The sequence below is a fragment of the Vespa crabro genome, chromosome 8 (assembly GCF_910589235.1).
Source record: "Vespa crabro chromosome 8, iyVesCrab1.2, whole genome shotgun sequence".
NCBI lineage: Eukaryota > Metazoa > Arthropoda > Insecta > Hymenoptera > Vespidae > Vespa > Vespa crabro.
In genome coordinates, this window is record NC_060962.1 from 9602177 (window position 1) to 9627451 (window position 25275).

Sequence of the window (25275 nt, forward strand, 5' to 3'; positions counted from 1 at the left end):
AGCGAGGCAACGCAAAGATTTACATTTCTTAGATTGCAGTCGCGTCGTATATACTTACGTTTCGAGCATGCACTCACGCAACGGCGGCAAGAAAAAAGGGACGCTAAAACGAAAGAAAGAAAATGAACGAGTTTACGAGCGTATCCTTACGAGCGCCTTGTGCGCACACCTAAAGAGGTAATTTTCGAAGGGAAGACACATTGCTAATTAAAGTATAGAACAGTTCCGGACAGTTTAGTCGGCCCGGTACTTTTCGGTAACATCAGCAGAATATATTTAAGCTGGCCAAGAAAACCACGTTACGCTTCCGTTGCTTTTCAGTCTAATAGCTTATCTTCGTAATAGGTGGTAGTAGGTTTAATCAAAACCAAGGGCTGGGGAATGAGAGAGAGAGAGAGAGAGAGAGAGACTCGATGCATAAGGGATCGAAAGTTTTTCCAGAGTCTTATTCATAGAGGCTCGTATCTCGTCGACATATCCATTTGCTTGGAGAAACACCTAATCAAGATTCCAACGAGGCGCAACCAGAGTCGTTTCAGGATGATGCGCACGAGACTGGAACGATAAGAAAAAGGAGAGGAATACTGCGCGCCAGAATTGTTGGAACGAGAGCGAGAGAGAGAGAGAGAGAGAGAGCCGCTCGAATTACGTCTCATCAGTGCGAGTAACGTGCAATATTCAAATTATCCTGCCGAGTGCCGGCACCTAATGAGAATGTATGCAAATAACCACGGTACCACCTTCGACGCGCAGCATCTGCCAAGCGAGAGAAAGAGTATGTATAACCCTCCGGTTATACCATTCTAGATCGTCCTCGATCAACGATTATTTGCTTCCGCTAATTATTACATAAGACTGCTCGCGATACGTCGTCGACATTGCGAGACTAGCAAATATCGACCAGGGAAAATCTCGAACGATTCGTCCTCAATTCTTCTTCGTTATCTTTAATTACGTATCCAGACGAATAAGACCAACGATATCTGCCGAGTATTCCCGAGTTATTAAGGATAGACAAATTTCCCACGTTGCGTCTGGATCGAATTGTTAGATTTCGTTGCTTGTCGTGAATATTTTAAATGAAATAGTTCGAGAAACTCGGGTATCGCACAAAAGAACATGGAAAGCTCGACGCTGACGCTCTAATGATAAAAACGTCAACGTCTCGTATTTCGTTCAACAAAGATTCTCCCTAGCATAGTTGTCGCATAATTATTTTTATTACCGTCGCGATACAACGCGGTAAAGTACGACACGAAGAGGTACAAAGTAAAACTTTAGTTTAGTAGAGTAACTAATATCGGCCGCGCCGCATTTACATCACGGACTATCATCCGTTGGAGCATATATGACAAACTCGTTCGAATTAATTCATTCCACCGCGCCAAACTATTTATTAACGTGCCGACGGTCTAACGAACGCCCATGCATGTACGAGTACGTAAATAATGAACGTTCCCCTCGTAATAATACGAATATTTTATTTTGCTACGCGCAACGTTACAACGATACCTATTATTATTAGGTGGACCGGTAAGTAATGTCGTTTCTGCGCATGTCGATATTTGATTGTGATTAAAAGTAAAAACTTGTTAAAAATGTATTCGTTTGAATTTAATTTAAGAAAGCGACGTTACTTTCCGGTCCAGCTAATATTAGCTCGTAGCACAAATTTATCACAATATCGGACAAATAGCAGGCCACGTAATCCGATCGATTAGAAAAACGAGTCTTACGGAGAGAATCTAAGTTTTTAAGGTCAAGACGTGTCGTACTTACGCAAACGTAACGTAATATAATATTTAAGTGAACAAATCTTTGAAGAAAAACGCTACGCTATTTATCCGTCGCACCGGTCAACCTCCGGATACCGAGTGCGAAAAAATTGCGAGTTTTCCTCTCAGACGGTACGTCGGCCGTAGTTTTTCGTCGAAAAATCAATTTCTCCTTTAACGAGAACGTTGACGAGCGAAGGGACTCGTTAAATTGTCCTCGATCACGAATTTGGCTCGAGTCAAGCATTCGAGGTCGGTTATCGCATTCTTTTCGTTATACATCCCAAGTTCGAGGAAGACGGCCGGCGCGTTAATGCCAAAGGAAAATTCCGTTCTTATAGAAGCGTAGACGTTTAATGCGTCCGGGGTGTGCTATACTCGAGGCGAACCCGAACGTCGGGGGACTCGTCCAGCTTTCTTTAACCTTTTCGGCAACATCAACGACAACGACGACACGAGCTGTAACGTTCATAAATCATCGGAGCGTCCAAGTTGCTGCGAAGAAAAACAATGGCCTTTCAATATCGCAACGTAACGGATTACTCGAGACGACGAGAAAACTATGAAACAAGTCTGTAAGTAAACGGGTCGTCGACAGACGAAGCGAATCACCGATAATAATTATAAGGGTTCTTCCTCTTCTTCTTCTTCTTCTTCCCTTATAGTTATTCCCCTTTGGTATTAAATTAACGAATTTAGTAGCTTCGCTCCGATCTTTGATCTCTCTTTATCTCCGATAATATCTTTCCGATACAGCGAAGCGTCGAGAGAAACGCATTATGTATCGAACGTTAAAGTTCGATCCCTGCCGGCGAAGAACATTGGCGCAGAGTAATGCCATAGATGCAAGAAAGGTGAGACGTGTAGAGGGTGGTGGTCCATTGTGCGCGCTGCTGTCCTCGCTGGAAACAAAAGTTCGACTCGCTTCTCGTCTCTCCGAGCAACGATCTATTCTTGCCTCGTCCTCAGCACATCCTTGCGGTCCTTGCTTCGGGGGCTCCGTGCTCTACCTTGGAACATGAAAAAATAAAAGAAAAAAGAACGCTCTTCGATCGAGAAAATGATCTTTCTTTGATGTTAATTCTCTTTGTGTTAATTCTCGAATAAAAACGTAAGAGCGCGACGTCTCGTTTCGTCTTCACGGTAGCTTCATTTCCGAGATAGACTCTCGGTGACGGGGAGACGATGACGTACGCAGGCACGTAGTAGTCGCTCGGCCCGCCTTTGGACACAATTGGACCGCTGAGAATCTCCGTTTCTTTCGTTCCGTTCGTTTCCCTTTGTTCGCCCTCTTTCCCTTTTCTATTCGCTCCGAACGCTCGCGCGAAATTGGCTACTTTGAAAGCCGCCGAAGGTGTTGCTAAAAGGTCCGTTTATATTTTACGCCCGCCCAACTCTCCTTTTTCCTCTCTTTGCCTTTTTTGCTTCTTCTCCTTTTTTTCTTTTTTCCTTTTCGTTTTTTCGCCCTGCCGACGAGAGAACTAGAACACGTCGAAGCGAACCGAGCGCCATGTTTCGTACGGAACTCGCTCGTCGTTGGCATAAAAAAAAGTTTCTCGTTAAAAAAAATCCAAAGAGAAAGATAAAATAAAGGAAAAAAAAATAGAGTAATTTTATCGGTCCGTCCGGACAAGCGATGCTTTAATTATTTGCTTATTAAGTCTCACGCTTCGCGCGTAATTTCGGTTCTAATGCCGTGCCCATTTTCCGTTATTAATCACGTTTCTGGTGATTCACGAGCTTGTTACGCTTGTTACCGTCATTATTTCGACGGATAATTATCACCGAGGACATTCGGTGAAACGTTCTTCTCTCGTTAACGATAAAAAAAAAAAAAGAACAAAAAAAGAAAAAGTGAAAAGAGAGAAAAACGTGCGCGAGAGAGAGAGAGAGAGGGAAGAGGAAAGACGAAATCCAAGCTCTCGAATCGTCCTCTCCGTCGTTGCCTTCTTGTCCCTCGTAGACGTACGTATCCGTCGTAGCGTTAGGACCACGGGATAAAGCCTCGACAAAGCCTGGCAAGTTGTTAGAGCTTCCGTACGAGACTCCGGGGTCTATCCTCTTGAAAGTCGGTAATTAATCTTGGAACGTCGACTCGGTTTCCGTTTCGTGCGGCGTACTCGTCGTCGTCGTCGTCGTCGTCGTCGTCGTCGTCGTCGTCGTCGTCGTCGTCGTCGTCGTCGTCGTCGTCGCCGTCGTCGTTTCCCTCTTTGGGACTCTTTCGAACGCGACGCAGAGTCAGGCTCTTTTCAAAGTTTATAATCGATCCGTGATTTTGTCATTTTCTTCGTCATCCATTGCACTTTTTCGCAAGAGCTACGTGCAAATAGCACGAAACATGAAATATCGCTCCAACGTAGTTTCGTATAAAAAATATTGATCGTACTGGGCAGCCAGCAAGTTGACGCAAACGCGAGGAGAAAAAACCCTAGATGGAAGAGAGACGAGAGAATAAAGGGTGCGTGCGGGTTCGCGCAACGGAGAAAGAGGGAGCAAATGCGAGTACGCTCGAAACTTGTCTCCGAGCCAACTTTTTCCACCTTAATTAACTGACCAAACACGGTAGGACGTTTATGACGTTTATGTCCGTTTATGACGTATCGTAGTACCTACCTCTTATCGGCACACGTTGAATCTCGGCGCCGAAGCTTTACGAGTCATGCAGAGGGAGAGTAGGGCGTAGGAAGAGAAGGTCGTCAAAAAAGAATCCACGATAGCAATGGACCGACGCGTAATAGAGGTCGGAAGATTCGGAAAGTTCGCAAAGTTCGGCGCCTTGGAGAATTCAACGATCGCGACATACCCGGAAAATCTCTCGGGTCGCGCTTCCCGTACGCGGAACAATAACAATTCCATTTAGCAAAGTTAGAATCGGGAAAGTCGAGAAGCGTGTAACTCGAACGTAGTTCGTGACGCGTACGATCCATAAGAAAACGACGCGACTGCTTTATCGCAGTTTCGTTGCCTCGCGCGGAACCTCCTGCCAAAGCTTCTACGAACTTTCGTCCGCGGAAAGAACTCGCCTAGTCCGAGTGAAACATTTGACCGATAAAAAGAAAGAAAGAAAGAAAGGAAAAAAGATACGTCGCTGTCCGTTAGCGCTTCAAACGAATTATCCCCAGAGAGAGAGAGAGAGAGAGAGAGAGGGACGTTACGGGAAAGGCATCAGGATGGGGCCCGTGCGTGTCTTTCTCGCTCAAAGTCCTAACGAAAGTTCTAACACCGGTGTGCTAATACGCGCTTGCAAACCCGTGGACGATGAGCTACATTAGCGAGAACGAGAGATTCCGTTTTCGAAAATATGCGAGCGCGAAAATATTCGGCAACTTTTAAAATAAAAGTTGCCGAATGCGGGACAAATGCTCGGCCGTTTCGGTTACAAACAAGTAAGCAGGTGGATCGTCGAGTAAAACTTTCTCATTCGGTGTTCATTCGGTCCGACGATTTCGTGGGGGACGAAAATTTCTCACAGATGTCAGATCTCTTCTTATTATTTTTCTTCTCGTACGGCTGAAAAGCTTTGAAAACTCGAAAAGCCCCGCTAACCAATGGCTCTTACGTGTTATCCGACCGGCAAGAATCGCTTCCAAAGCGATGCATTCGGCTAGGAAACGTCAAAGCAAAGCATTCGTCTGCCGAACAAAGAGTGCCTCCGTTTTAATATATACCGCAATTTGAATTATTGTTCCAGCTTTGTTACCTTTCGACCTCGTATAAGAATTTCGCAACAATGATTCTTTCTACATACTTTTTATTCCTACGTTTACGTCCTACGGATGTCAATTATCGTTCCTACGATATAAAGGGCTAAATGAAAAAGAGGAAAAAGAAAATTCGGACGGTACTTTGAATATTCTTTGTGACGTTATTACGTAACGAGGTCAATTGATAACGGTATCGTCGCGTCCCATCGGCCAATGCATTCTCTCCGGTCGAAAAAATATCGAGTAAGTAAGTAATTACATCTCTTCGATAAAAAAAATTCGATGCGCGCTCGTCCTTCGTTAAATCTTTCTAGCGAAGTTAGTTCCTTTGCCGAGGATTCGCTCTATTGACGGACCGAAGAGAAGAATCAAAGTTTGAAATCTTCGCGATAGTAGGTGCGAAAATGTATCCTTCCTACGAGTTTTTTTTTCTTTTTTTTTTTTTTTTGTTTTTTTGTTCAACGATACTCCGACGATATTCGACGATGATAAGGGCACTTGTACAGCAAAAATCGTCGATCGTCAAAACGGATTCGTAGCTAGATGAAATAAATTCGACCTTGTAAATAATTATCTCCCGGCCTAAGAATCAACGTATACGATTTAACGTTTCTAAATAACAGCTACACGCTCGATCGTTCAGGCAAAGTACCGTCCGTGCACGTGCGAGCGAAGGAGTAATTAAACTTTTTGGTAGAAATTAATATACATCGTACACGGCAGAAGCACGATCATCATCGCATTTCCCTTTAACGTAAAGCCTCGCCCGGCCTAATCAGTATTCAGTTTAAGCGGCGTACCAGCCCATTTACGATCTACCTAAAGCTATCCTATTATTGGCGCTGAGATAATAACTATACGAAAATCCAGCTCCCACTCTCTCTCTCTCTCTCTCTCTCTCTCTCTCGAGTGTTTCCTTCGCACGATCCAACGGAAACTTATTTCTCGCACGAGTGAAATTCATCGGGCGAACGTTATCCGACGAATGATTGGAGTCAACCCATCTACGAGCTCGTCGATCGTCTCGCGTCTTAATTTCGACTAATGGTCCTCGAAGAAGGATCGTTAAAACGAATTGCTCGCGATTGCCGTTGCTCACGTCGACGCTTCGAAAAAAAGAAAAGGATCGGAAGGGGTAAGTAAAACGGAATGTCCGTAAAACGGCATTTGGCGAGGAAGAACGATCGTGGAAGAGAACGAGATTGCGCGCGCGCCTTGTATTTCTGGCAAAGTTTACCTAATCATCGGTAAACGGTTTATCCGCTCTCTCGTCCACACTATCCATCCGTTCGTCTCGCCTATCCTTTCCCTAATGTTATCCCAACTAGGACGTCGAGTGGAACAAGCTGGGATAGGGAATTTATTTCCCATGTGCGCTGCAAGGGTTGGAGTTAATCGTACCGTAGAATCGGAGACCTCTCGTCCAAGTAAATATCCAATTCTGCGGCCAATTGCCCGCCGTCGTTCGCCGAATGGCTGGTCCAACCTAGGTGTATTCCGCGCTTGTAACGGTGCGCACTTCTTCTTCGTTAATAAAGGATATTAGGCGCAACCCGGACAATGGCCTAAGCTAACAAACTTTTTGCCCGCGAATAAGTTTGCTCAAACTTACGGATACTTTTTCGTCGAGCGGGGATATTATCGAAAGAAGCCCGAAGAGCGTATTTGCGGGTTCGACTCTTAAGAGTCAGAGCGTACTTTTGAAAAAGGAACCGAAGAAACTTTCTAACGACTTTCTTTCCTCGTAGCACCGGGGATGGCGGGGGAGGGGCTGGACGGGCTAGCTATCAGAGATTGTCGCGGGCAATCGTCCTTTTCGGGCCAAGCTCGTTCGCCGCGAGCTAGCGGTAACCAAGTAGAAATACTTGCTCGCGACTCCTTTCATTCGCGGACGATACACCTCTAAATCCGATTGTCGCTACCATACGGAGGGAAAGAGGACGGAATAAAAAGTAAGGAGAAACGGAAGTATAGAAAAAGAGTCGGCTGCAAAGTCTCGGGGAAGACCGAACATAGGATTGGGAAGCTTCGAAACGCGACGAGGAGTAAGAAGTTACGAAAGGCGTTACTTTGCCAACTCGTCGTCCGTATCCGTGAAAAAGGAACGTCGACGCGAACGCGAAAGGAAAGAAAAGCTAGCGTTTCTCAAATAGAGAAAAATAAGGAGAGAAAGAGAATACTGCGATCGTTTGCGGTGACCTAAAAAAGCTCGAAACTAATTTATAGTGCCACTTAAATATCTCTACTCGAGGTGGATTGTGTCTCGCGTGTGTGACGGAGAGAGAGAGAGAGAGAGAGAGAGAGAGAGCAAACGCGAAGGTAGTAGTCAACGAGAATAGAAGAAAAGTTAAGGACAGAAGAGGAAAATCGACTTGACGGAAGTTTAAGTTCTTTTGTAAACGGGGCGCCCTTTAGCCCTCATCCGCCACCACCCTTTATCACTTTCTCCTCTATCTCTCCTTTTTCTTAACGAGCAAATGGCTTTCGAAACGGAGGGAAGAGAAGAGGAGAGATGAGAAAAGCGAGAAAGGTACGCCCACCCGGAATGGTGGTGGGCTCCAACTACCGACAAGAGTGTAGCAACGCAGGAGCCATTCAACTAATCGTTTTCTTCCTCCTCCGCTTTCCTCCGAAAAACTTTCCATCCTCGAGTTTGACTCTCTCTCTCTCTCTCTCTCTCTCTCTCTCTCTCTCTCTCTCTCTCTCTCTCTACCGAATACCTAGCCGTTCTCTCGACAATGTCGGTGAGTCGCACGACTCCTACCATAGTTGCCTTTTAATTACAAGACATCGGCTATAGCATGCATTTGAGAAAAATGTCGGAGAAATAACAAAGACGAAGACGAGGACGATATGGAAAATGAGAAAATAAATCGTCTCTCGTTTAAAGAGAGGAGGCGCTCTTGCTCGACGTTTTACTGCCCTTTATAACGGCGTGCTTTAAAGTGTCTCAGCTGCCTCTAACGATTTTCAAAGGTATTCTCGAACGTTGGAGACGAAGCGGTGTTGTTCCTTTCCCTCTCCTGTCTCTCGCTCGCTCGAACGACAAAGCTGTCGTGGCAATTATCTCCAAACGCGTGCAATTACTTTGAGGCCAAAAGCAAACTCTCCGGTCTAGCACATTTACTCTCTCTCTCTCTCTCTCTCTCTCTCTTCCCCCTCCCCCTCTCTCTCCCTCCATCGGAAGATTCGACGACCTTCCTTTCTAGACCATCTCGAGATCGTTGCCGTACGAGGTTAATTAATTACGCCTTGCGAAGCTACAAAAGACGCGGACAATAGGCGGCAACGTGACTTGCCTGTTTTCGATACAACGTTCTTACCTACGAGTGAACGCAAATGCATTGTTAGCGATTTCAGGATGCACTGCAGTATCGAGTTTTATCGTAAAAAGAATTTTTATGAATCGAATGAAGAAAAAGGAATTGTATAACAGAGAGAAAAAGTCGAAAAACGTAGGTACCTAAAACTTTAAACATACATATTAAGGTTCCCATGGCATCTAGCATGGACGCTTTCGTTGTCAGCCTCATAGAATGAATTTAGTGGTTGAACTTTTACCAAAAGAATACAAAGGCGATTCATCGAGTGTTTTAATCCACGTAGCACGTTCGAAATTTCATTCAAACCGCCGGACGGATCGTAATGAAATTTTCACTAGAGACTGTTTCCTGAATACAAATATGGAGGAAAGTTCAACTTCTTCTCGAGTCCTTCGACTTGTACGGTGGTTCTCCTTGTTACCACCGTCCGCACACGTACACGATGATAATTATAAAGGACCAAAGGGAAAAATGGCAAATAAGTAAAATTGAACGATGATAAGAAAGCTTGGGGAAGAAGTAATTCGGGAAGATTTTTTTTTTTTTATTTCTCCTAGGTCGCGCATGCTTCTCGATAGACGACGCATTCTCTTTCTCGTATTAAATTGAGCCGACGTCGTAACATCCGCGCTCACGAACAATGATCACGAATAAATTATGTCGCCGGAAGGGGATGAAAGGTGACCCGAAATGTAGATAAATTTTCAGAGCATATTAATACTTTCCGCACAATCGGAAGCTCGTCTTGCGGCGGAGCTCGCAAAATAGAGTTCCGCTCTGATAGATTGCCACTCCGGGTGTGAAAATTGCCTTGAAATTGAAGCGTCCACTTTGTAAGAAGAAGAATCGTGGATACGTGGAACGTAATCTCTCCTCTCCTTTCTATCTTCGTTTCTCGACTTAACGACGTAAGAACACGATGCACCGAATTTCAATGCGTACGCGATAGGGAGATATTATTATCGATTTTGGTTTCTCTTTAACGAGAAGCAACAAAATTGCTAAGATTTAGAAAGGGTCAAGGAGAGAGGAAGGAAGCTTCGTAAGGGCTAATAAAAACTGAATAGTTTTTATTAGCGGTGTTCAACGTCGAAGGATCAAAAGGAGTGACTTTGGAAGAAAGGAGAGGGGTTATCGCGGTGACCCGTGGCCGAGGGAATGGCTCGCGTGCGGATCATCGATTTTCAGCACCTCCGGCTGGCGGCGTTTGACGAACCGAGAGAAGGGGGCCAAAGGGGTCGGACGAAGGAACAAGGGCCTCCCGGGTGTATGGGGAGGCTGGCTCTCTTTCGCAAATTCTATCGGTCGCCTGCCGAGGGAGCACGCCGGCATCGAGCGAGTTTTCGTCGTTACGATCGCGACTTTGACGCACGCGCGACGCCTCGATAAATTAATAGGAAGGATATCTTGGTCCTCTGTGCCAAAGTTATAGCGCTGTTAACGATACCGTTATTAACGTAGGTCATAGATGGAAACGTTCGCTCGTTCGAGTAGACTCGATTCATCGGACACTGATTTCCTGCAATTGCGTAGCCGTCGTTAAACCGATCATTCATCGACGCATATCCAGGCGCAGCCTGGTACGTCCGCCGTATTGCAATATGTTTTATCGATCAAATCGTTTCTCGCTTAGCAATTGTTACGGAAACTCTTTAACGCGGGCGCGACCGAAAAACAAGCATTACCCGGATACTTTCAATTCCGCGAGACGGTGATTTAGGAAATATGAGAGCAAGTTTGCGCGCCCTCGGCTTCCCTGGAGCGAGGCCAAAGTCAAAAAGCACTCGGTCCGCCCGAGGCGATACATATTTTTCACGGCCGTCTCTCGCGCATAAGCGCGAGTATATCTATCGCGTATACTTATCCACGTTGTACATACTTACGTAACTATGGCGGAAGGAGAATAGAGAGACAGAAAGAGGATGAAGATGGGCCAAACGTACGGAAAAGGAGAAACGGAACGTGTTATAGCTTCTCGCGCCCTACAAAATTTTCTTCTAGTTTTTCGATACCTGCTGTGGGAAGTTTTCCCTTTCTTTTCAAAAAGAAAGGTGGATCGCGCGAGTCCTCTCCAACGGATCTTACGAATCAAAATTCCGAAGAAAACGAGCAAAACGTTAAAATGTAAGAATGATAAAGATAGGAGAATCCAATCTGGATCTTCGACGCTTTTTATTTGTTTCCATACGAAACCTACCATTTTCGATCGAACGAGGGCGACGCGATCGTTGCTAATCGCTAAGAAAGAGCAGTCCTTCGGAAGAAAGGGACACTTTAAAGTGCTTTGCTCGAGAAAAATACTTATTATCCAAGAGAAACATCTCGAGGAAACTTTGTGTCCCTTTCAAGTCAATTCAATATTATAGGGCGTTTATCCAAGAAATCATTTCACCGATCAACGATCCATTGTAACGCGTACGTTTAGGTTCGGAAGATGGAAAAAGAAAAAAAGAAAAGAACGTTTCAGAAACGAGTGCCAAAGTTATATCTTTTCCGGTAGTACTTGCGTTACATCATTTATAATATCGATAGATCGCAAGTAATACCGACCCACGCGGAGGTTAGCTCGAAGCGTACGAGAGATCCAAGGGCTAAAATAACATGCCGCGAGTCGTTAGTCGCATTTAACGAACCGCTCGACTATCCCATCTAATAATGAACTTACTATAATATTCAATAAATAAAGTTGAAATAAAAATATTCGATAACAAAATAGCCAAGCAGATACCTTCAATGGATGAATTAATCTTCCGTCTTCGAAGATGCGTACTCGGCTGAGTACTCCATAGGAATGAAGATCTTCTTTCTGACCTTCTCCGAGAGAAAGAGAGAGTTCGACCTCCGTTCTCTGTTTCGTGAAATTTCTCGGAAATACACGGCTCAATGTTTATTTACAAATGGTGGCCGAGTGCCACCCATCTCTTTCTATCGAAACTAAATATTTACATACGTACGCCTAAATAATTGACGGATGATCCCTCCCTGCTCTCGTTCTCTATTCTTCAAAGTCTCAAAAATGTAAGATCGATTTCTAAAGAAGGATTATTGCGCGCTTGTGTAATCGAGTCGAATGTATAAAATGTCGATCGATCATACTTATTGGTAGAAAATTATAAATCATTTTATGTTCGCGAATATCCTTTCAGCGCGATCATACGCGAAGGATACGCGGTTAGAGAAGGAGTTCTGATAGTATCGATTGGTACGTAGGAAGAGAGTTTAAGTCAGGAAAAATATACTGATTATCTAAAATTAAAAAATTTGAATTATATGATCGACGAAACACCGTACGGACATGCGTCGGCGTGTTCAAGATGGCGATCCAAATCACCAGCAAAAGGAAAGGAAAAGCGCCAATGCGGATATATCGCGAGTCAATGAAAATATTCATTTTTGCAATTATTATTAATAAGAGCATACGCTATAAAATATGACAAATGTTATTAATCGAAAATAATAAGTTTCTTTTTTCTTTTGGATTGGAAAATAATTATGCTTTTGCAAAATAAATAAGTATGTATGTAAAATATAGATTTCCATTATAATAAATAATTTTCAAATTTATTTCTATTATATACATTTTCGCGAAGAAAATTCGGGGAGAAAAGGAAAATTTCGATAACTCCGAAGCGACGATCGTAATGACGAATATAAAAAGAAAAGATTTCCCGATCGGCAATCGAACTCGAAACGGCAAACGCTTATGCAAAGCACTTTATATACGAGTCTATTCGTTTCGACGCATAATATTTCTTACGTATTGCATGTATATATTTGCATGTACGCGTCGAAGGAGAAGGATAGTTTTCTTTCGGACAAATATTCGGCTTTCATCCCGATTAAAGGGGCGCGGCTTTCAAGGGACGGAATTCGATCGGCACGCCTTCATGCTCGTAATCCGACGCGGATATTCGTTTAAAACTTTCTTGCATACCAGCTCGAACCGAAACTTTCTTAGAGTTTATAGAGGAAATTGGCAGAAAGGCCGGTTCATCGCGCACGCTCTTGAGAGAGAGAGAGAGAGAGAGAGAGAGAGAGAGCGAGGGCGAGCTTTAACGCGGACGATCGGTAAGCGAGCATCGTTACAAACTCTACGCGATTTCTGTCAGAATCATTCGTATTCCTAACGCGTATCTCCATCTGCATACGGCTCAGCCGAGTATCATAAATGTCAAAAATTATAACTATATTATTCGAATCGGAACGAATGCTTCGAAAATGTATTCGTAATTTCAATTTATGCTCGTTAATTTATATTCCAGGCAAACATTGTGCAAACGATAAAACAGTGCTAGACGATTGGAAATATTTCGTTGAAATTGATCTCTCCCTTTCTCTTGTATATTTTTCTCATCTGTGCATAACTACGCTAGAAATCAATCTTGCCTTCTACCATTGCGTTTCGTCATTACTTCGTATAATACGGTTTCTATTATTGCCGATAATTGGCTTATTTATTAGCGGTAATTAAATTGACCTGTGGCCATCATCGGCCAACAACGTGGTTTCTCCATTATTTTGGCAGCAACGAGATTTGTGGTCCTCCCCCCTCTCTCTCCATATCCCTCCCGCCCCCGATTTTCTCGGGGGGAGAGAGAGAGAGAGAGAGAGAGAGAGAGAGCAGGAAAGAAGAAGAAGAAGAAGAACGACGTTGCCGCGCGACCGTGATCGATGCAGGCTTGTCGGCACGCTCTGCGTGAGACGTAACACCCACGAGCAATGCGCGATTATTGGAAGAAGGAAAGAAATGTCGAGAGCGATACTCGTCGAATCGAAATTAGATGAGATTTGTGCAACTTTAAACGTTCTTTCTAATCCTTTCGTAATACGATTTTATTTTCGTATATTTGCTAAGAGGTAAGCTAGGAAAGTATCTTTCTTTTTTCCTTTTTATTCGTTCTCTCTCTCTCTCTCTCTCTCTCTCTCTCTGCAAACGACACTCTTGGCCGTTGACTTTCTGGCGGTACTCGTTTTACCGAGTATTCTACGAAACAAAATATCTCGGTGCTCGCGTTGGCCCGTGTTGCCATCCGTATAGGAATAGGGCGCCCGCCGCGTGGATCGATAGCCGGCGCATGGCCGCAGGGACGTACAACGCGCCACCGAAAAACTTTTCTCTCTCTCTCTCTCTCTTACTCTACTACTAGTTTTCCTCCTCCCCCGGAATTCGTGGTCAACGAAAAGACGAAAGTTTCGGGTGAAACACGTTGCAAGATCATCCCGACACTCGTAACCGATCGTGTCACGTCTGTCAACCACTATCTCTACTACATTGGCCGAGCCATACTTTTTCTTTCTCCGCACTTTACCAAGACGTTCTCGCGAGTACCGAAATCGATATTAGAGATTTTTCTATACTCGATGTTTCCGAAACGGATGATAAACTAGAAAGTTGGTTGCTCGCTAAGCGACCCTTTGAAAATCTCGTGTATGCGCGAGAGTAATTTGAAAATCTGACGTGTTATAAGTAACGCGATTTTACGATAATTTAGCGTGCTTACGAAAGAAACGAAGAGAAAAATCGTTAAAAACCTTTGGTCGATCGCGGAAACCTCCTAAACGATATCGTAATGTTAGAAAGAGAGTAGAGTTTCTTGATCGGAGAACAAATGTCCCTCTCCTTTCCTAGAGTCTCTAAGAGAAACTCGAACGTTTCGTTTCGTAGATTGTGTGACGTTTATAACGTCGAAAAAAGAGAAAATATATTGCGTCACTGCCGTATCATCCCGGCTACATATTCATTCGTATTCGTTTCTAACCAAGTTTATACCGAAAAGCTTCTTCAAGTACGTTTTAGATAAGCTCGATTTCATTGTGAAATTAAGCGAAAATGTGTATTTAAAAAAGAAGATATACATTTTTTCGGAAAACTCGAGAAAGGAATTAAAGCGATTGATAAAATCGCGTTAGGTAAAAAAGTAAAAGCTAACGTTTGCCATTTCAAAAAATCTCAACGAAGGAAAATGACGATTCGTTGATTCGAAACACGCGTTGATAATAATTAATAAAGATGTATTCGTTCGTTTCGTAATTTTATGAAATAAACGATATATGCTCGACAAGGGAGAAGAAAACTTGATAAAGGCGAGTTTCGAGAGAGAAGGAGGAAAGAAAAGAGAGAGAGAGAGAGAGAGAGAGAGAGAGAGAGAGAGAGAGAGAGATTTCGAAATGCGAAGAATTAATAAGAAATCTCGAATTCCTATTTCGAATCTGAGAATATGCCGAGGATCGAGCGAACCTGGCATATACTGCCGCGTGCTTGGTATTTCCGACGACGGCACGTCACGTTACGACATAGTTATTCCGAAAATTTGCCGAACGTCGACGGGATCTCTCGCATACGCGCTTATATCACTAAATTACGCGCTGTTCGTCCTCTCGGCCGCGACCAAGAGGATAAAAATTTAAATAGAAGAGAAGATACCTTGGTCGTTATTAATTAGCTCGATTTATACGGTATTCGTAGAGACGTTAAAAAAAAGAAGATAAGCAAACGTCTTGGTCGAAAAGAAAACGCAAAAACGCGCGAAAGTTAATTAACGATCGATGGCCGTCGCGCACTCGTCGGAGAAAATACGAGTAAGGGAAGACAAGCGTTCCGAGACATTTCGCTAAAACTTTTGAAATGATCTCATTTGCCGTCCCTCGTAATCGTACAACTCCAAGCTGATAATTTGATGACTTTAAACTTTGGCAGAAAAACTTTTTAACGAGTTACTTCGAAGAACACCGAGCTTTCCTTTCCCTTTTCGGTTTTTTCCATCTCCTTTTCCTAGAAGGAGAGAGAGAGAGAGAGAGAGAGAGAGAGAGAGAGAGATTTCTTAGGCATCCCCAACATCGTAAAAAATTCACTTATTCAACGAAGCTACGATTAATCCAAGATCCTAAATAATTCGTACGATTGTGACGCGATCGGAAAAGCCTCGAGGGAACGTACAAGCGGACTCGCTTAAAGTATCACCTGTTGGTCCTTTCGTTCGTTGATGCCATGGATACGTAGGCAAAGGGATTATTTTTGAGCCGGAGGAAATTTGACGCGATCGGTCGCATCACGGGGCCCAACCCTTACTCGTACTCTTTCGCCCCATTTCGCCATTCGCCATCGTTAACGCTAAGCGTTAACGACGCTAAACAAATATATTCTCCTCGCGCTCCGTCAGAAGAGAGAGTTTCTACGTGAGAGAATTTTTATCGTCGCACCTGTTGGTCCTATCGACTTATCGACAGATTCATAGACATTGCCAATGTCGCCATAATTCTTCAATCTCGATCTGACATTAATTAATACCTAATAGATAGTACCGATGGAAAAACGAAGACGTGCGGAGAATTTGTCCTTTATCCGATCGAAGGTACCCTAGAAGGTAATAGCTTCTCTCCCGCAAGAAGTAAATACGTTTTGTTCGCGCACCCGCAGCAAATTTATTCGGCATAAAGACTCGAGCGTTGCCGTCCGCGTTTATCTAGGCAGAAGAAGTTTATCGTCGCACTTGTTGATAACGCGACGAACGCGAGCATTGGCAGGTTTATCACGCGTGCCGCACCGGCGTACCAGGCGACAGTCCCTTATCTAAATGGTCGAATCCCGATTAAGAGCGCGACGGGAAGGAAAAAAAAGGAAAAAGAAAAAGGAGCGATAGTCTCGACTTGCCCGGCACCTGTTGTTCGCGTTGACTCTTCGTCACATTTTTCATCACCTCCAAGATATAATATACCCTGACCTCGAGGCATTATCTTCGTATGCGTATTCGCTCGACTCTCGGCTTTTCCACATTTCGTTCAGTCGTAGCGAATGTTCTTGGGCCGATCGCACCTGTTGAACTCTCCGCGATACGTTCGATGAATTATTCCCACGTCCTAACGTCGCGCGTTTCGCTACTTTGAGCAGCCACGCGTACTCCGCGTTCGCATCCATTAAGCATTGTCTCGTGAATAGAAATTCCAAAGAAAATCCATCAATTCGGAAGCTCGAGTCAGAAGCGACGAAGAATTTGGCAAAGAGATCGATATTTTGGAAAACGCTCTCGCGAAGGAGAGCTTACGCGTATCTACGAGAAGTATATCTACGTACCCAAAGACAAGTACTCCGAGTAGTATACTTGGATAGGTACGAATGAAGGAAAATAGAAGAGCGTCTCGATGAGTCCATGATTTGCGCGCGCCGCAATCGAGACCAACCATTTTCTGCCTCTACGTTCTTCTACGTTCCTCGAGGCGTCGCATACGTGTAGGCGAATCGTGTAGTCGTTCGAACGAAACCGAAGGTTCGAAGGTAGCTATTCGTAATTCCTATCGAGCGTTCTCCTAAACTTAAGAGAAAAGATTTCGCGCTATCGCGAGAGATAAGTCATTTTCCAATTACACGCTGGATCGTCTAATTTCACTTACGGGAGTCTAAGTATACATAGGGCAACTGTAAGCTCCTCGAAAAGCGATTAATGTTACGTTTGTATAAGAGAAATTCAAGACCAATTACGTCGTTGGATAAGGATGGAGAAACGTCTTTCCATCCTTATTCATTAAAATCCTCTAACCGACATTTAACATCGTAACAAACTATCTCCGAATTATTCGTTCGAGTAGTACGCGTTATATGATTGTTCCAACTGTAAATAATGAAATGTTTCTCGTTTAAATTTTCGACGTTCCATGATTAAATATCATTGATAAAGTTCGAGTCGGTAATAAGGCTACTGGACAACTTTTAATGAATTCCCATTGTAAAAAGACTGAAAGAGAAATGGGCGTTTTTGTCGGACCGAGAAAAAACAAAGAAAATGAGAAAAAAAATAAAGACAATTAAGACGAGTAAGAAAGAACGCAACTCTCGCAGGAAAGATCATCGGATAATCGTTAAAGAGAACGAGCGGCTGCGTAGACCGAGATAAGTCAAGACGGTCTAATCCCCGATTCTCTCGCTGTTCTCAAACAAATCCTGCAAAATTCTTTACGACGAACGTCGTGAGCCAATAGGAGAGAATGTTACTCTCGACCAGCAAAATTCTGACCGCCAAAAAATGTAAGCTCGCTCGCTCTCTCTCTAGTTGTTGGTTTCTCTCGTTTACAGAGTATAAGCGGAGAAAAAAATGTATCTCATATTCAGAGCGTTCGTGAATCGAATGGAAACTAATATCTCTCAAATACATCAAACTCTCGTGAAATGTAAGGCTGAGAAAGATGAGAGAGAACGCGATAGAGGGAGATGAAAGAGATAGGTGGTAGCGTGCAATCTTGCCACCTACACGTCGTCGTTCTCATCGATCGGCCCGAGCGAAACCTTCCCCGGTAAGCCGCGCTATCCCCTTCGATCCACCTGCGAGGCAGCCGCTTACCCTGTCGTGCGTTGGCGGTTCGACCGACGGTTGGACCGACCGTCGTTTCCGTGCTCGGCCAACCACGTTTCATTTATTTTCATCGTGTTTCCTTTTCACTCGATTCTTCTAATTCGCGTTCGCCATCCTTCCTCCTCTCTCTCTCTCCCTCCCTCCCTCCCTCTCTCTCTCTCTCGCTCGCTCGCTCGCTCCCTCGTCAGGCAACCTGACACCAATGTGATTCGACGCGAGCATCTCGTGCTCTGTGGAATTCGCGCGCTCTCTCTCTCTCTCTCTCTCTCTCTCTCTCTCTCTCTCTCTCTCTGATGTTCTTTCTCGCCACCCACGGAATTATTATTCGCGCGTCACCGGCAAATTGAATGCAAGTATTCGAAGGAAGAACGAAAAAGAGAAGAAAGAGAAGATGGAAAGGTAGGTAAGGGTGGAAATGATGGAAGGGTAGAGATGAGACGTGACTGGAGAATCGCCGACGCGTTATCTCCTTTTGCCGGAGAAAACGCAGAACTTAATGGGTTTTGCCTTCTCTCGTAGACGTCTGAAAGGAAGAGTCCGAAAGGAAAAGGAAAAGAAATGGAGAGAGAGAGAGAGAGAGCGGAAGGGCGCGACGACGTCAACGAGGGAAAAAGTAAGGGAAAAGATAGTCCCCTCGCGAAACTCCACCGTGATTTTTATCGCGATACGTGACCCGTGCCAGCTACGTTATTTTAGAGATTCGCTCGGAGAGAAGCAGAGTCGACCCGCCGAAATTACATTTGTGTCGAATTAAAGCTCCTACTTTGTCTCGTCTCGGCCGACTCGTCCACGTCGACGTGACGCGATACGAGAGAGGGATCACATATGCGGACTTTTAAATTGGATGGAGACGCCTCATTTCGAGTAACGAAATAACGTCCGAGCAAAGGACGTGCCAGGAGATTCTCTCATACGGTCAATGGGCTCGAACTTGAAAAAGCAAGCGTCGTCTGCGCCCTCGCGAACAGAACAGAATGTGAAGCGTTCCTTCGTACAAGGGCCAGAAGAAGAATCCCTTTCGGTCTGAAACATATAAAGATAGGTAAGAGGGAACAACAGCCCCTCGAACGCCAAAGTGTTTAAATTCGAGAGATTGAGAAGAAATCCAATTATCTCGCCAACTTCGAAAAGGTTCGGCCTGATTTTTTCAAGGATAATTTGTTGAACGATCGGTATTTCACGGCCCGGTCTCTGAATCGACCTTCTATCGAATTCGCTCGTTAGAAAATCGATGGCCTGCCGTCGCGTCGAATCGATGACTCTATCAAGAGAGTTACGCGAACTTTGGTTAATCCGACCGATTCTTTACCAAATCCGTAGTTACTTTCCGTAAGTTCGTTCAAATACGAGGACTACCGACTAGCTATCGACGCGAAACTTTATAAAAACGATCTGTATTTTTGATCGTAACGTTATCGGAAATAGGCCAAGCAAATGTCGGAATTACCTATATACTCGACGGCTGAAAAATATCCGTCTTTATTGGATTTCCTAACGGATCACCAAACTCGATCTACGATAACTTTCATACGCACGCTATTTCTTTGTGCGTTCACTAAGAAATATTTAGGTTCGAAAGCCATAAGAATCGTGGCCACATATAATAAATAAATAAAATTCTCCCCCATAGCTCTTGCTAGTCGGTAATAGATAATAATGATAATATGGCGCGAAAGGAGGATAAGTTTGAAGAAAACGTTTAAATTATCTTTTCTCGAAGGTCTACGATTTTCAAAGATCACCGACGCCCCAATGCTAAAGGAGAAATTACGAGAGAGACCCTTGGATTTTCTTATAGTGTAACCGTTATATATCGTCCGTTCCTGGGGTGTGCTTACGAGAGCAAAAGACTCTTCGAGTGTCACCTGGAAATAAACGAAAGTGACGTCGTCCGAGGAATACAATCTATCGATACGAATATCTATTGCTACGAATCGAAGAGGTTTCGTAAACGTAGGGCATAGTTTTAACGCTCGCGCGAACATTGTGCCTCGCGATTTCCCGAATTGAATAGCGAGCAAAACTACATGCTGGTACATTTAACGCCATAGCAATGGAAGGCAAAAGAATAGGACGAAGAAAATGGTGGAAACGAAACCAATGGCGCGCGCTGCCAGCGTACACGTTGAAGCTCCGAATAAAGGGAAAGAGAGAGAGAGAGAGAGAGAGAGAGAGAGAGAGAGAGAGAGAGAGCATGCCTCTGGCTCCGGAATACAAATGGGAAGATGGCCATTGTTATAGGGCATCCGACTTGTGATCAAAGTTGCTGCGATTCTAGGCTATCTATGTTGCCATGGAAATGGAACGTCTTCGGCCGCTACCATCGACGATGAGCACAAGACGCAAGTCTGAATTGGGCTAAGACCGGCTTGGCAAATTCTACAAATGGAATTGTGGGCCGCCTTCGCTTCCGTTCGCGAATACGTCGAGAATACATCGAGAATACGGTGCTGCGACAATGTGTCTGCACCGGACGCGAATACGCGTCCATGTAGTAGATGCATACATATTATATACACATAGACACATGCTCGTGACAGTGCGATCGAGGAGAATTACCGAGAACCAACGTCAATATTTGAAGCGGCTAAAGCTCATACTATTTGCCAAGACGTCTTTCGTCGATGTTCACACCGCCGACGATAATCTCGATTCCATTTAACACCGTTTAAACGTCTCGCGGATATAGCGTTTAGCGAGCCTAGACGTACGCATATCGTACCTTTTCATCCCACCTTTTCATATTCGTCGGCTATTTAATCGTCGTTGGATAAAAACTTATTGTCTTAACGAGAAGAATGATCGATGCTGAATCGTACCGTTAAACGTACAAACGTACTTTCGATTTATATCTATTTTATACGAAGAAGCATAAAGGCTTATCCCAAAATCGATCGTCTATCTCATTAAGCGCAAAAAAAGAACGGCTAAATGGGCCGCTCGCGGTATCGGCCCCGTTCTCTGCCATTGCTAATTACATAAACGACCTTTGGCCATTCGCAAAGAACCGAGATAACGCCCTATTCTCTTATCTTTCCTTTTTCCAAAGAATAAGAGAATAAGACAGTATGGGCCGAAATAGGAAAAAGATGAAATATGGATCGACAAAAAAAAAAAAGCTTACAAATAACGCCTAGTCATCCCCATCTATAAGTATAGATGCACTTTATGTACGAGAGCCGATTAATCCTTCGAGTCAATTCAAATAATTTGCGAGTCGCAATATTGACGCGAGGAAGTACATAATTTGGACAAATTAACGCGAGTAGGGGGAAATTAATGACAAGGTGTGGTTAATAACGTGATGTAACGGAAAATGAGCATGTTCGATGAACATTATCGAATAAGAGTCTCGACAATGTTTGCAGGAATTATTCGCGAGTACGACTGCGCGTGCGACGAGTTTGGACAAGCACGACGTTACGTCGACGGGCGTGTATTTTCATCGATACTATTTTCTAATGGCAACCAAACCCCTTTCCTACCCCCCTTCTTTCTACCGTTAAATATAAAAAAAAAGAAAAAAAAAAGACTTTTGCCAGCACCCCAATTCTCGCTCTCGGTCACGAGCCTCTCGAACAAAAGGCAACCTCAACAAGGTTGTATTCCTTATGCGCCCTATCGATCGGCTCGTTCGAAGCCGATCTCACCTTAGAAAAACCGACCATAACCACGTCGAGTAGGTGTTACCAACGCGTCCCTCTTTATTTCGGCCGAATAAAAAAAGGTACGAACGGCTTTTCACCGAATTTTCATATTCGTCGTGTAAAAGGCGTGAACGAGGATACGACGAGCGGGAAAAGTCATTGGAGAGAATTAAAACGACTTGAACGTCGTCGAAGATCGCGAGCAATTAGTCGGGATAGAAGGAAAGGAGAGGCGATATAGGAACGAGGAGATAGAAAGCGGCATCACCTATTACCCTCTCTTACCGATTCGATAATTAGACCTCAATGTCGGCCCCTACCTATTTCTACGTCTATTCGTTATCGCTTGCGAAACAATCGCAAGTAAATAATTGGATCGTTCCCATTGGTACACGTGAAATTCTACGTGAGCCGCACGAAATCCTATTAATTCGAAACTGCGGTCTGCGCTTACAATAAGTGCGGAACCTGTACATACGTCGATTCGTCGTCTGTCGTCTGCCGTCTGTCGTTATTCCTCCGTTACTCTCTGCGGATACGTCAACTGCAATTAACTGACTAAATAATAACCGATATAATTTCCCTTTCCCACAACCACCCACCCACCCACCCTCTCTCTGAACCTGCACGATATACGTAGGAGAGAAATAGGAAAAACGTCTAAACGTTCGCGCTAAAGCGAGCTATAAAGAGGTTCTCTAAAGAGAATATCGTTTTGTCCGTTTGGAGCGATTGTATTTCGCGTTAATGCAAGGCCGCGATGCAGAGGCGCGCGCCGACGCGTTTAAAATATACCAACGTTAGCTCATATACATATAGAGATGACAAAGCATTCTCGCACATATTACGAGCTAATCGTCCTCTAACGAGCCTCAGAGATCTCGTTTCTCCTCCCGTACGCTCTTCTTCCCAATTTAGACGGCGAGAGGCTGTACCGACAATGCTGTACGTTATAACGAGTAAACGATCGTTAATTACCGTTGAAAATTGTTGGGACGCGCGTTAACAAGCCCCAATACTAATTCGAAGGAAGAAAATTATCCAAAGGGCGGCACGTCTATCTCTTCTATCGTAGAAAAGGTTTCTTCCTTGAAGAAATTTGTAAAAATTTCTATTAATTTTGGATCGATCGACGTAATACTATCGACGATTCTACATAATGATATTATGTCCATAGATTAGACGTCCGTGCGTGTATATATATATATATATATATATATATATATATATATATATATATATACATATAAGCGTATTTTGGTAATTGAACGATATATCTTTATCGATCGTTAGTCGGCGGACATTGGCTACGAGGCGAACCATAGGGATCCTACCCTTAAATTTATACCCTTAATGAGTTAAATCAGAAGGAGGACGGGCGACGGTTCGTCGAAAGCGATGTTCCTGCAACGAGGAATGCCATTCCCCTTTGATATTATCGATTTCTCCCCGTGGTCGGGTTCGATCGTTCGGTTCGACCGATTCGTGGCTGATTAGGCCGACCAATCGGCAACTGCTAACACCGTACCGCATCCGTACGATCGGCCCCGCTATATATATGACGATTACGACACAAAGGTATGACGTATAAACGATGTATATACCTTTATAAAATACCAATGTAAACGTCAAACGACTCAGCTGGACAGAAAAGGGAAGGTATCGTATCGATAACGTAGCTTTCTCTTGGCGCGATCCTTTCAGTAGATCGGTTCAGAGTCGGCATCGACAAATCGTCGACAAATGGGGTGTAGTCGGAGGAGAAGAACGAGACACGTCTTATATAGAAATTTTTCGCCAAACCCTCGAACGGTCGATTTAGCTCGATCGCACCTGCGGCTCTCTTGCGTTTGTCCCCCCCCCCCTCTCTCTCTCTCTCTCTATAGGCGCTTCAGGATAAATTTTCATGGAAAGTCAACGCGAATCTACATCCCTTTTCTCAACGTATAGAAAATAGACTTTTATCGTTGTAGCCTTTCGTCGCGTTCCTATTTCACCAATATTTTCTCAACTCCGGCCTCTGAGTAACGCTGGGAATTTGGTCAAAAATTTACGACGAGCCTCTCGTCGTAAGGACGAGAACGCGCTTATCGTATTTTTATCGCGTATTTTATCGCGTATTTTATCACATAATTTACGTTGACTCGGTGTCCGGCAAATACTTGATTATCGACCAAAGTCAGAGATATGATAAAACGGTCGCGGGGAAAGTATAAGGGTATGAGGATGGCTAATACATTTGTTCCGGTTAATATTTGTCCTCGACTCGCGCGAGAGCCTTTACGATAAAATAGGCCATTCGACTCGCGCGAGTCTCTCCTACCTCCATCGATAAACATTCCAGCAAGCGTATAACGCCACTTTGAATTTCATATCAACCGGCCTTGTTTCTCTCTGTTTAGTACCCATATCGCACATCGTGGCACTGGTCGGAGATCCCACCTATCTTCCCTGCGACATATCAACTACCCACGAAGGAGATTCGGTACATCTTGTGCTCTGGTATCGCGAGGATCTTGGAACATCGGTTTACAGGTGAGATGCAATCAGTGTATACATATACCAACATGTACATACAAATACGCGCATTCTCTCCTTACTGTATTCTCTCTTACACAAATACATACACACATACATACATACCCTATCTATCTATCCTTCTATCCATCTACGAATGTACAAACTGGCGTCGGTCGTTGTCTCTATCGGTCCGCACCAGGCTACATACATCTCGTCGACACAATGCGAGATTGGTGGTCGCTTTTAACCGAAAATTGCCTTCGAACTCGATTTTCGTCTCGCATCGGGGATACATACCTATTTATATACCTACATAAGCGTGCGCCATGTATACATTTTATATATATAAAGTGTGTGTGTATATATATATATATACATACATTTTATATATATATATATATATATACACACTTTATATATATATGTATACTCACACACACACATGTATCGCCAAGTCTTTCGGCGAACTAAACTATCTAGATGGTGTCTTCTACACCGTACAAAGCATTGAGAAATGAGTTTTCCAACTACTCATAATCGCGAACCTAAAAATAACTAGAGTCGCTCGGAGTAGCAACTTTTGGAAATAGTTGGAGAGTTTATGATATAAGCGCAAAGAGACACATACAAAGGTGGAGAGAACGCGAGAGAGCGAGTTCTTACAACATCCGCGATCGAGTAAGCACGTTAACTATGCGAAATATATAGTCATGGAATGCCGCAGTGTAATCGGTATCGCAAACTTGGCTCACGCTACCAAACAGTGAGTGTAATTGGTCCTAATTGATCCTATCTGAATAATGCCAAGACTGGAAACCTGTTACCATCGAATTACGTTAGGAGCGGGTGGTGTTACGTCCAAAAATCCCCTTGAAAGCCGAGCTTTTCCTAGAATCTATAACGATATGTAGTAATAAATATAAACTTGAGTCTATTTCGAGATTAAAACATTTTCTATCTCG

At 43.9% G+C, this 25275-nt stretch overlaps 1 protein-coding gene across 3 annotated transcripts in view; it reads left to right on the forward strand.

Moving 5' to 3' along the window:
• Positions 1 to 25275, forward strand: part of LOC124425932 (nephrin-like) — a 74889-nt gene that overhangs the window by 20142 nt on the left and 29472 nt on the right. For 2 of the 3 annotated variants that reach the window (XM_046967020.1, XM_046967022.1), the window contains exon 2: positions 24196 to 24328. In XM_046967020.1, the coding sequence (XP_046822976.1) occupies positions 24196 to 24328 (133 nt within the window). Of the gene's footprint in view, positions 1 to 6508; positions 6615 to 24195; positions 24329 to 25275 lie in introns of those variants that run through there. The other variant, XM_046967021.1, reaches the window with a different exon arrangement.